General features: G+C 44.0%; 1 protein-coding gene across 1 annotated transcript in view; it reads left to right on the top strand.

Moving 5' to 3' along the window:
- The first annotated feature begins 334 nt into the window (after positions 1–334).
- Positions 335–13185, top strand: part of PIPOX (pipecolic acid and sarcosine oxidase) — a 344193-nt gene continuing 331342 nt past the window's right edge. The window contains exon 1 of the mRNA XM_078680079.1: positions 335–525. Coding sequence (XP_078536205.1) covers positions 403–525 — 123 coding nt within the window. The 5' untranslated portion in view covers positions 335–402. The remainder of the gene's footprint in view (positions 526–13185) is intronic.

Raw genomic sequence — 13185 nt, 5'->3', positions numbered from 1 at the left:
CTGTGTCGTGAAAAGAAACACCTTCCCTTTTAGCTCCAGCTCTGGCCCTGAGGCCTACCACGTTCTGCGTTTTACCACAGACCATCTTATGTGTTAACAGCTACACGACATAGATTCAAAATAATCACGTCTAATAAAATCATATAATGTCACACATTTCTGTATTAGTTCCACTTCTACTTAAATCTCTATATTAGCTATACATTTAGAATATAATTTCAGATACTATTAGCACTCATGGCATTTCTCTTCATGAATTATGCTCTCTATAGGTAAGTGTGATGTACTCATATATTTATATCAGTTTGCGCTCTCTCACCCCTTTCCCTCCCTCGAGCCTGGCCTCTGGTCTCTCCTCGCATGCTTGGCTAAAGTTCCTTCTGCTGCAGAGCCCGAGGAAACATGGCCGGGCACGCGAGCCGCAGCACTGTGTACGACTGCATCGTGCTGGGGGCAGGCATCCAGGGCTGCTGCACGGCCTACCATCTCGCCAAGAATGGACAGAAGACCCTTCAGTTGGAACAGGTAGGGTGGCGCCTCCTACTGTCACCGCATTAAGTCGCCGGTACATGAGCGGCAACTCGCCAACAGCAGTATCTGGCTTAGTCTGCTTCTCATCAGGGTGCCAGGGAGTGAGGGGTCGAGGGAGGCCGTGAGCTCAGGGACACCAGCTGCTTCAGCCCTGGTTTCCCAGACTCCCACGTCACAAACTGCGCATCAAGCTCTTTGGAAATGAAGAGCTTTTCAAAATCACAACTGTTTGACATGTTTCCAGAGCTCTTACGTTTTCCCGGGCCATGCGTGGTTTGACATTCAGTCCGGATTTGCACTTTGCACCTTGAACTTGTAAACGTGTTAAACCATCTAGGAAGTGTAACGTAAGTTGGGGAGATGTGGCTTATCGGCTAAAGCGGCCGACCCTGAAGCTGCGGAACCAGGCTCGAGCCTCGGCAGACTCTCAAACATCCTTTGATTCTGGGCAAATCGCCCAATCTTCCCGTACCTACAAATGAATGTTCTGTCTGTAATGCAACCGGTACTCATGTAAAGTGCTCTGATACCTACGGGTCGAGTTCGCGATATATACAACTGCAAAAGAAAAAAAAGAGAACTGTAATGCAAAGTAAAAACTTGGACTGCATGACACGCTCACGCGTGCACTGTGCACATAGGCAATTAAAGTGCTGGACAGACTGTCTCTCTTTACCTTTTTGTTCGCCCAACAAGTTGTTTCAGCCCCAATCCACTCACACGACGCAGCACATTGTACAGAGAATGATCAGTTTCGGCTATTCCGCAGATGTGGGACAGCGTTTTTTTCTAGCAAAAGGTATTGTAGGGATTTGTAAGTTTCAGAACGGGTATACCACCAAAAAAGTTGTACAAACTCTTCAGTAGCGTAAAATACTTTTGTTAAAAGTTTGTCGAGATTATTCATTTTGTTAGAAGTTGGAAAAGTTGACTGTGCTACAAAATGATTACATCATTTTGTAAGTTTGTTAAAGCTCGCCCCGGTTGTTACAGACCCTTATTGTATTCATTTTTTATACATTATTTATAGAGGAATTTTAAAACTTGAAGATGACTTTTGTAACTACCTGGATTTTTGAGGCACGTGAAATTTCCCTCTGTGCCGCCGACTTTCAACTACTTCCCACATGACAGTTGACTACTGAAGTAAGGGATTGGCTTGTCCCGTTAGTATCATGCCGTGGTATTGATGTATATCATTAGGACAGGGACCCAGACATTCGTGTATAATGATTATTACTGGCTCCCAAACCCTGTTGTCTGGAGATTGGCACACCTACCAGATTGCCAAACAGTGGTGGAAAGAGAAGGATGCCCGCCTTGGCATTTTATGATCAGGACAGTCTACTATTCCGTTGTACTTAAGCATGCGGGCAGGCTGGCATTAGCAATGAGAGTATGCAGATATAAATGGTGCTTTGTGGTTAGGACAGGCTGCCATTAAAGTGATTAGGACAGTCTCTCATGCCTTTGGCTTTAATGATTAGGGCATGCTGCCCTTTGATGAGGTTTAATCATCTGTACAGACTGCCATGGGTGGCACAGACCTCTCCTTGAAGACCTGTGTTCAAGGTCATGCCTCACCCACTACAGATCTCTCATACAGAACATGTTTACATCCCATCATCCCTGCAGACCGATCAGCATTTAGAAGGTGGCCCACATCCCCTTACAGAGCATCCTCCACTGGGGCTACCAACAGCACACAAACTCTCTGAACACAGCTCAATGGACCTGACCGAAGGCTACAAGACAAAGTTTGCCTGCTGAGTACGCTTTAGTGGCCAAACTCCACGCTTACAGGTGACAGTGGTGGCGGCCAGCGTCCCTAACAGCAAGAGCCCAAGGAGCAGACCAGTACAGTGATACAAAAAAACAAACGTTATTAGACACACTTTCACATTCGTTTACACCGTTTCATAAATCTTTTATAATATAGACGGGTGTTTCCCATACTGTGGGTCAATCTGATTTTTGGTGGGTCACAAAAGTTCGAGCAATAAGTAAAGATGCCTTTAAATTCTGTGTTTAACTTGTTACATTTGCCAGTGATTCAAAGGCAGAGGTCAAAAGCCAGGCTGCTTTATTCTTTTAACATGGGGATTGATGTTTTCTTTCTCTGAATGCAAAGTGAGGGGAGTTTTTAAAGTGAATTATGTGACAACGTAGGATGTTATTTTTTTGTAGTACATTCTAAAAACATAAATACCTGTAAATGAACTGTATGCATCCAACAGTTCAGAAAGCAAAAATGGAGCACTTTTTATGTGTAATTCTGAAGTGCGCTGGAAACAGATCTTAGTAGGATCAAACGAATCAAGACACTTTTTGGTGATCCTCCAATGATACATATTCACAGAAACCGGATTTCTACGCATTATCATTTGTGTGCTATATCATTTTCTCAGTAAAACTGTATATCTGTGTTGATGGATGGCCTATCTATAAATGACAATGTGCTACCACATAAAGCGTTAGTTACATTTAAAAAATCGTCCCACCTCATGTCCATTAAAGGTAGGTGGGTAGTAAAAGTTTGTTATACAAAAAAGTGGATGATGGTCCCAAAAAGTTTGTCAACCACTGATAGATTGTTTAATATATTACACACCGCAAACTATAGCGTTCCTTGGTACTTACAACATAGATGTTGGTATCTCCCAACCAAGTCACTTAGTTCATCAGTTTCTGATCGAATCTGTTATTCTCAGGGTTATCACCCTCCTAGTTACCTGCTGGTGGATCTCAGAAAGATGAGTTATAGTGGATCATCCATTGCCATTTGTGGGGTATGCTTGAATGTCTGCAGCTCACACATGCTGCTGCCATTTGGCCCTAGTGTGTTTTAATAGGTTCATAATCCTATTTTTTTTTGCCGAAATATCAGAGTTTATGCACTCCTTTCTTCATCTCCCCCCATCTAGAAGCAGAACCAGAACCAAGCAGAGTAAAGACAGAAGCGGTCACTCTTTCCCACTTCAGGGATATCCTTGGCTCTGGCCAATGCTCTTTGACTGCCACTGACCGTCATGTCCTGCTCTGGTCTCGCTGTCTCTGCTTAGCAACTGGAGCTAAAATGCTCTACATTGATGCCCTATCACGCCTACCTGAAAGTGGAAAGAGTTTTCAAGAAATCATTCCACGGCAGAACATATTGCTCGGTGCCGGGTGTGCACACAAATGTTATAGATTTCATACTTCTGCATGCCATTGACATGCTTCCGACTCACCAGAGAGGGACTTCAGCCACCCCTCTGCTGTTGACTGTAGCTCCTACCAATTTTCTATACCCTTTGGGTAATGTATGTCTCATTTCTAAGTGCAAAGGCATGTCTGCAATACTGTTGCACAGGGAGCTCCTAGCCCTGAACCTCACAGGTTTTCTTATTACCACCTCTTTGTAATGCCACAAAAATGTTAGACAATATGACTTTCATTGGAAATCCATATCCCGCCTTCCAAGGCCTTTTAACACATCCTTGAGGTGGAAGATACAGTCTATTAATACCAGAAACAGGCCTTCAAGGGTCCCCTGCAGGTTAGGATGCTCAGTCCCCGGTCTGGGACAGAGTTTCCTGGGCTGCCTTGTCAAGCCATCAAGGCCTTTCTAAGGGGTCTAGTGGTCTGAGTTTGAGACAGATACATTTAACGTTTGTACACACTCACACGCACACTCACACTCTGTCCAACCAGGTTACTTTAGAGCACACTTTATTTTTTTTATTTCAAAGTATTTTATTAAATTTTTGTATACATACAGTTATCATCACTTTATCATTACAGGGTAGCAGCCCATATGGCTGTATTTGTCAGGATCAGGTAAGTGGTATACATATTTGGCTGTCCCCTTTTCCACTGTCTTGCTAAAAGAATAAGAGTGGATGAGAAGGGGATAGATAGAAAATAAAAGAGAGAGAAGAGGAGATGGTATACAAGAAGATTATTTCAGTCGTGGATCTGTTCTGGGGTTATGGGGATATGCTCGTGAGCATACGCTCTTCTCCAGCTGAGTGCATGGGGGCTCGTAGGGGTCCAGGTACTCATCCAGTGATGTCCACATTCCTCTGGTTGCTGGTCTCCAGGGTGTGTTCCGCAGGGCTGTACTGTCTGCGCCTCTGAGGTATGTCACCCAATTAAGCCAACCTTTGAATGTCGCCTTGGCAGTATAATTCCATTTGGTCAGTACTATTTTCACTGCCGCTGTCAGTAAGCGATCTAACAGGTCCCTGTCATGTTGTGAATCTAGCTCCGCGATCATAAATGCGGTGGTAAGGGTAGAGAATTCCGGCTTTAGTGTGCAGCCCAGCGCTTTTTTTATGAACGTGAATATTTTCTCCCAGAACTTTTTACTTTTGGGGCAGTAAAAGTTGAGGTGTGCTAAGTCCCCCTTTTCTTTGTTGCAGTTCCAGCACAGGTCGTTATCCCTAAGGCCCAGTGCTGCAAGGTGAGCTGGGTTCCAGTAAGTCTTGTATAGCAGCCAGAATTTTGTCTGAGCTAGTACTGGGAAGATTTTGTTCTGTGAGGGGGAGGCCCAGAGGAGATTACGTTTGCACTCACTAAGTGCGGTGCCAAGTTGCTTTGCCCAGTAGTCTGCTGGTTTATCATTCATTTTGGTGGCGCTAGGGTGTAGTTGCTTGTATATGTGTGATACCTGGTGTCCTACTCTGTTGAGTTTTGTCATGTAATGTATTATTGATGGATTATGTAGTTCTAACTTTACTTTGGTCAAGACTGTTCTGATCTTTAGGAAGTTGTATAGTTCGATGTCAGGTAGGTTATATTTCTCTTTTAGCATGGAGAACGTGATGTGGCTGCCTCCCTCTTCTAGCTGAGCCAGATAGGAGATTCTTATTGTCTTCCATGTCTCTATGGATAGGGGTATCCCCCTGTATTTAATCTTGGTGTTTGCCCACAAGAATTCCCACTTCAAGTTCTTTACACTGTGCTCCATTTTCACATCTATTGTGAGCAGGGCCATTTTTGTGTTTTTGAATATTGGGTTGGATGCGTGTGTGTGTTTATTGGCTGTTAGGAGTACCGTGGTTCCAGGTTGTTTAGGATGGCACGCTCGACTACTAGCCATACCGGCGTGAATCCCAGGAGGAGTGACAACCAGTAGGCTCCTTGTTTTGCTAGGAATGCGGTTTGGAATGTTCTGTAGTCTGCTAGGTTTAGTCCACCCAGTTTTTAGGGCTCGGGCCTACGCCACCACGAAGTGGGGGGCGGAGCTTCCGAGCTCTTATGTATTCGAAAAAAAAAAAGAATTCTGAAAGGGGTCCTGCTGGCACATTCCTTAGTGCGCGCCGCGTTTTTTCTGGCATCTGCCTAGTGATTCGTCTTCGCTGTGCTGTCAATTTAGTAGCCTTGACGTGATAGGCTATATTTACTTTTCGGCCGTCATTTATTTCAGTTTCATGGCATAAAGTGTGTGGTTACGTGCCCGGCAGACTTATTAATCTTAATTATGAGCTGTCAGAGTGCCCGTGTAATGCAATGCAGATGGTGGGAGCGCGTTCACCATTGCAGGAGCTGTCAGAGTGCCGCGTTCACGGCGGAGTTAATTGAAAGAAGGTTCCTGTAGCTTCAAGGGCAGTCACAGTACTTTTTAAGAAACACGCGCAGAAGAATACATAAATCCTCAATTACCAGCTGTCCGATGTGCCAGTAATTGAAGGCAGATGGAAATGAGATTTTAACCTTAGATTTTAGTTCAGTTCTAGTCTGGCTGTCTTCTGTTTCGAATTGCAGCTTCTTCTACAGATGTTTTGACTTTGTGTTATTTTGCAGCAACAGTGTCGTGTTTTCGTGTTGTTGGGTTAAATATTCGTATCATTAGCTTTTTTTGTCAACTACATTTTATGTTAGTATTATTATTTTTTGCGTTGTATGCATTAGCAGAAGCTTTTTTTACCTCTGGTCATTGGTTGTATACATTATGAGGGCAAGTCACACACAAATAAAATATCTGTACATGTTAAAGTACTGAGAATGGGTGCAGATGACTACTTTTTGGAATTTCAAACTTCTATTATATTATATTATATTATAATTTCTATTATGTTTAAAATCTACTCCTTGTGCAGGATTGCAGGAATAATAACTGGGAATGCCAGGCCACATATCACCCCAGCTCCCATTTCTCCAATACATAATTCTACCTCAAGGTCAGCAGCTAGCTATGTGCTGGAAGGCACGCCTGCGCCCCTCCCCCCTCCATCCCAAAATTGTTGCAAGACTTGCACAGAGCCCTCACGGCCGAATAGGGCTTTTTTGGGGAGGGGGGACCAGCGGGAGGCTTGCCGTCTCGACTGGGCCCCACGCAGGCAGGACTGAGTAGCTCTTCCTATAAGACGGTCACGATTAGAAGCTAAACATTTCCCCACGCAATGTACCCAACCCTCGTGATACCCGAATTTACTAAGGATACCTCTGGTGCAATTAAGGTAACCACACTGTGATTGTGACCCCATGTCATTCTGAAGTCCCCTGCAACGGGCTGAGTGAATGGGGCGTGCAGTGACAGGGGTAGAACGAGAGTTATAATAAGGTAGAGATTTTGCTCATATCGCTCTTCCCCCGATTTTTACTTTTATTAATATGCTGAATATTGTTTCTGATGTTATAACAGATATATCAAGTAATATTGTAAAACGTGCGCAACCATCGCTGTAAGTTGTGATCACTGATGCACATATGACTGAGAAATTGCATACCGCATGACTCCGGTACTATTACTAAACTTTTACATCGCTTGTCATTACAAATGTATAACAGAGACACTGTGCTATGTTGTTATGTCTCGTGTAATTGTATTTGTGGCAGATGCATACATTAGAAAAATTAATAAAGACAGCCCCCAAAAAGTACACTTCAGCACTGGGGAAATGATGCCCAAAGTGCAAAGGTAAATATTTTACTTTCCTGTTTTTTAAATGGAAATCCCTCCTCTCTGCATCGCTTCCAAGGTTGACCCATTCCCTCCCCATTTTCAGAAGGGAGTTACTCCAGCCCGCTACTCCGACCGTTTCCCGATTTCAAAATAGTCGGATTGAAGTTTGTGAATGCTTTCAAACATAAAACTCACAAGGCAAACCACCCCTTCGTCTATCCCCTCAACACCCCTTAAAGATAGTCACCACAGCACATTTCTTCACACTCGTGGCGGGTATATATATTCAGTGCCAAACCCGTTTACACGTGCCAAGATGCCTTTTGTGAATTCCTAGGCAGCATAGGGTACTAACCCAGCAATACAATTAACACCAAGTGGCATATTTACAAGGGGGATATCGCCACCCGAATGTCACTTTTAGCGCCGGTCTGGTGGTAATATCCTCCGTATATTACAAAGCAGCGTTAAGCCACTTAACTTGGCTTAATATCACCTTGTGAGTAGAAAGTAGAGTAGTGAGTGGAGAGTAGTGAGTAGTGAGTAGAGTAGTGAGTAGTGAGCAGAGTAGTGAGTAGTGAGTGCAGAGTAGTGAGTAGTGAGTAGAGTAGTGAGTAGAGTAGTGAGTAGTGAGTAGAGTAGTGAGTAGAGTAGTGAGTAGTGAGTAGAGTAGAGTAGTGAGTAGAGTAGTGAGTAGAGTAGTGAGTAGTGAGTAGTGAGTAGAGTAGAGAGTAGAGTAGTGAGTAGAGTAGTGAGTAGAGTAGTGAGTAGAGTAGTGAGTAGAGTAGTGAGTAGTGAGTGCAGAGTAGTGAGTAGAGTAGTGAGTAGAGTAGTGAGTAGAGTAGTGAGGTGAGTAGAGTAGTGAGTAAAGTAGTGAGTGCAGAGTAGTGAGTAGAGAAGTGAGTAGTGAGTAGAGAAGTGAGTAGTGAGTAGAGTAGTGAGTAGTGAGTAGAGTAGGGAGTAGTGAGTAGAGTAGTGAGTAGTGAGTAGAGTAGTGAGTAGAAAGTAGAGTAGTGAGTAGTGAGTAGAGTAGTGAGTGGAGAGTAGTGAGTAGTGAGTAGAGTAGTGAGTGCAGAGTAGTGAGTGCAGAGTAGTGAGTGCAGAGTAGTGAGTAGAGTAGTGAGTAGCGAGTAGAGTATTAGAGTAGAGTAGTGAGTAGAGTAGTGAGTAGAGTAGTGAGTAGTGAGTAGAGTAGTGAGTAGAGTAGTGAGTAGTGTGTGCAGAGTAGTGTGTGCAGAGTACTGAGTAGAGTAGTGAGTAGAGTAGTGAGTAGAGTAGTGAGTAGAGTAGTGAGTAGTGAGTAGTGAGTGCAGAGTAGTGAGTAGAGTAGTGAGTAAGTTTAAGTTTAAAATATTTATTAAGCGCAGCATACACCTGAGCGGTTTATTGGCGCTGAGATAGCAAACAGCCTGCTAGGCAGAGGCAGTCGCTAAAGCATAAACTGAAGAGGGGAACAGAGGTTAAGACAGAAAAGCCTGAGTGAATAGAAATGTTTTCAATGATTTGCGGAAAATGGAATACTGGGTGAGAGACCTAAGGTGGAAAGGGAGAGAATTCCAGAACATGGGGGCAAGAGTGGAAAATTTCGAGCCACCCTGTTTCTTTTTCCTGAAGCGGGGGACTGCTAAAAGATGTTGTGCCGCGGAACGGAGGTCTAGTAGAGTAGAGTAGTGAGTAGGACATCACAGGCAGCAGCTGTGCAAGCTTCTTACACTCACAAGGAGACCACAGGCAGCTGAGGTGCAATCTTCTCCCACTCACAAGAACGACATCACAGGCAGCAGCAGTGCAAGCTTCTTACACTCACAAGAAGGACATCACAGGCAGCAGCAGTGCAAGCTTCTTACACTCACAAGGAGACCACAGGCAGCAGAGGTGCAAGCTTCTCACACTCACAAGAAGGACATCACAGGCAGTAACGGTGCAATATTCTCACACTCACAAGGAGATCACTGGCAGTACACACCACATGAACACACTCCATAACACATAGCAACAATACATTGGCATTTACAATGCCATTAGCTCAAACTCAAATAAATCCGAGCCCGATTGCATTTCTAATGCTTGTTTGTCTAGTCGTAGTTTTTTTATGCTTATTCTTGCTTTCTTGTCCTTCCATAGAAATGTATTAATCATCTTGTCTAACTTGTTTTTATGCTTATTCTCGCTTTCTTGCCCTTCCATAGAAATGTATTAATCATCTTGTCTAACTTGCGGTGGAAGTCGTCAGTGAGTAGGAGTGGTAGCATGCTCAGCAGATAGTTAACCATCGGGGTGATCATCATCTTGACTGTTTCTACTCTACCCCACCATGTTATAAATGTGTCGGACCAGGATTCTAGAATTTACTTTGTTTTCTCTAGCAGTGTCTTCTCATTTTTGTCTAGCATGGATTTAAGGTCATTGCCGAAGTGCACCCCTAGTTATTTGATGAATCCCGTTTGCCACGCTAGGCCTGATCCTCCCATCATGTCTTTAGTGGTGTGGATGTTGAGTGGTTTACCTTCAGACTTGTCCTTGTTGAGTTTGTACCCTGAGTGGCTTGAGTACGTTCCTATAGTGGTTGTATGACGTTACAACGCATACTTCTACAACGCATACCTTTACAACGCAACATCCATTACAACGCATGCCATTACAACCATGCCATTACAACGAATATTGTTAAACTACCTTTACAACGCATTCCATTACAAAGCATACTACCTTTACAATGCATACCATTACAACGCATAACATTACATTGCATGTTTGGTAAGTATTGTATAGTGTAGGGGTAAAAATTACTATTCTAACACCAGGGGGTGCAACAGTAGGGTAAGTTTTGGATAGTGTAGGTGTGAAAGTTACTATTCTAACTCCAAAGGGGTGCAACATTAGGGTAAGTGTTGGATAGTGTAGGGGTAAAAATTACTATTCTAACACCAGGGGGTGCAACAGTAGGGTAAGTGTTGGATGGTAATGGTATGCGTTGTAATGGTATGCGTTGTAATGACTGCGTTGTAATGACATTCGTTGTAGTAGTATGCGTTGTAGTGCCATGCATTGTAATGGTTGTGTTGTAATGGATGTTGCATTGTAAAAGTTTCGTTGTAATGGTAGTGCGTTGTAAAAGTTGCGTTGTAAAGGTTGTTCCCCTCCTATAGTTTGTATGAGGGCCGTGATGGAGGTCGTAGGTTGCTCTGTCACTATGAGGATGTTGTCCGCATACGCGTCTAATTTGACTTCCACTTCATTGATGCTGATCCCCCTCACTTCCTCGTTAGCCTTGATATCCCTGATCAGGGGTTCCAAGGCCAGCAGGAATAACGAGGGGGACAAGGGGCAGCCCTGTCTCGTTCTGCGCTGTAGAGCGAATGAGTCGGAGACCGACCCATTCACTACAATGGGTGCTCTGGGGTTCCTGTAGAGTGCCATTACCATCCGCACATATTGAAGATCAACCATTCAAACTGGAAACCTGGATCCCTAACTTTCGCTAATGGAGATAGGCTTCTGTTGAGGCCCTGCTCTGCGATGCACCAACCATTTTGTTCTCCCTTCCTTGGTTCATTTCACCAACACCATTCTAGTACAATACTGCGGCAGAGTGTTAACTGGTATCAGTTTAGTATTATGGGATGTTCTCTAGATGTGAGTGATTTTAACAAAGAAGTCTGTGAAGATGTACTAGAGTTATTTGTGATCCAACAAAGTGACAGGGTAATAAAGTGTCATCGGACCTCAGACTAAATATACCCTAATATTTTCTAATGGGTGTGGTGTCTAGAGAAATGTCAACACACACCTTTGCATCATGTGTATAATGCCCAGTAAGGATAAGTGTCCATTGAAGTAGCATTGATCTTGGGTGTTCAGAAAAGGGGAGAGAAGCCACTTCCATACTCTCTGAGTTGGAAGATAAGTTCCAATAAGTCTTCGAAGAGGTTGCTCGCACACCACTCCACAAAAAGAAATTTCTCAGTATTCCTTTATTCAGTTTTTCTTTTTATTCTGTGCTTCTAAACAATTATGTTCCAGCCAGCCTACACACGTTTAGTCAAAAAGGGTGTGACCCTAAGACTTCGTCAAGAAGACATTTACAGTTTAAACAACCAGTCTTGCGGTGGGTACCATTACAGATTTCCTTGTTTTAGTGACCACCTTCATGAAAAAAGCACAGGATTTTGGTTTCTAAAAGTATGAAATCTAAAACAATGTATTATGTCAATTACACCCTAGTGGTAGTCGGTAAAATATGTAATACACAAGCACCATGTCACCAATTTGTTGCATCTCTTATGTTTCCGTGGAACTTCAACAAACAATACACAGTGTTAATAAGTAATAAACCGGGTAGCATGCAAACTCATGCTTCTGATGGACCTGTGACATCATCCAACTGTTGGTAGGTGGATTGACGCTACCATTTTAGTTGTGTTTTTGTCTAAGGTGTCCTAGTGTCACACATACGTATTTCAGAGTGTGACCATAATAGGTTAGGGTCTCCATATCTCGGGTGTAATGTAATCTTCCATATGTGAGTCATTCATAGATGTTCATACATGCATACATAAATTGTTAGGTCTGTTGAGATGAGTTCCTGTCTGCAACATATGAAGACTTCCCAAGTGTTGCTGCTCAAAGGGTACTGCTTACAGTGTACAGGCCAAAAACAGTGAGAAAGTCCCCTATGCCAAAACCTCATAAATGAGGCACTTAAGGCGCATTCCCAGGCGTACAATTCCACATAAATCTGGGAATGCTTCAGATTCCATGGATGTTACGTGGGAACACCCACTGCAACACTCATGGAATGCCCCTTTCACTCAATGTTACGCATGAAAAGGGTACATATTTACAAGGATCAAAAGTAAGGGGGAATTAGTAGCTAGTAATAGTCCAGTAACCGTGCTCCATGTAGTAATATAGAACAATGGGCAGCTACCCACCATTTGGTTCTACATATTACACGGCCATGAAAAGCCATGCAAAGTGGCTTTGCGTGGCCTTGTAAATATGCTGCGGCACATTGCGTCAACGGAGATTCAAAAAAATCCTGCTTTGGCAACACAAATGTGCCACTAGTGGCCTCGTAAATAAGGTCCTTAGTCTTTATGAGGCAGCAGTTCTGTGCCTCTGCTGAGATGGTCACAGGAGGGCTGGAGCACATTCTGGATGTCATCCTTTGAGACTTGGATATAGGATTGTCATAGAAGGTCAATGCGAGCAATGTAGTCCTAGATAGATGTCCAGGAAGCACTGCATGCTCTTTTAGGCCAAGATCGTGTAGGTCTCTGAGTTACCACTGTCGTATCGTCATTGCCTGACCCCTGTCTGCGACAGGACAGGCGAGACAGGAAGGGGCGTGGGAGGAAGAGGAGGTACGAAGGGAAACGAGTTTAGTACGGAGCAGTCACAGAGAAATAAAGACGTGTTGCACTATGCTCCTGGCTCCTGTCATCATTGGGGAAGGCGCAACACTGGCGACGAGGGTGGGATGCCTACTGGAGCCCCACATGCCTTAACACCCCTGCCGTCCGTGAACGGCCAAAAACAGTGAGCCCGCAGCCTGTGTCGGCGCGGCACACAAAGAGCGTGAAAACGGAACGCTCCACACGCCGCGCCTGAATGCTGCCTCAGAGAGCGACGGTCGGCACCAGATGAATAGTTGCCTGAGCTGCCGGATCGTCATTCTGAACTTCCCTGACTCGGCCAAGCTGCCAGACAAGGAAACACGGATTTTTTTTTTACAAAAAATCGGCGCGCAGCTGCACAGACGC

This window comes from Lissotriton helveticus, chromosome 3_1 (assembly GCF_964261635.1).
Source record: "Lissotriton helveticus chromosome 3_1, aLisHel1.1, whole genome shotgun sequence".
NCBI classification, from domain to species: domain Eukaryota; kingdom Metazoa; phylum Chordata; class Amphibia; order Caudata; family Salamandridae; genus Lissotriton; species Lissotriton helveticus.
Note: the sequence above shows the minus strand (reverse complement) of the source record. Positions and strands in the feature narration are given on the sequence as shown.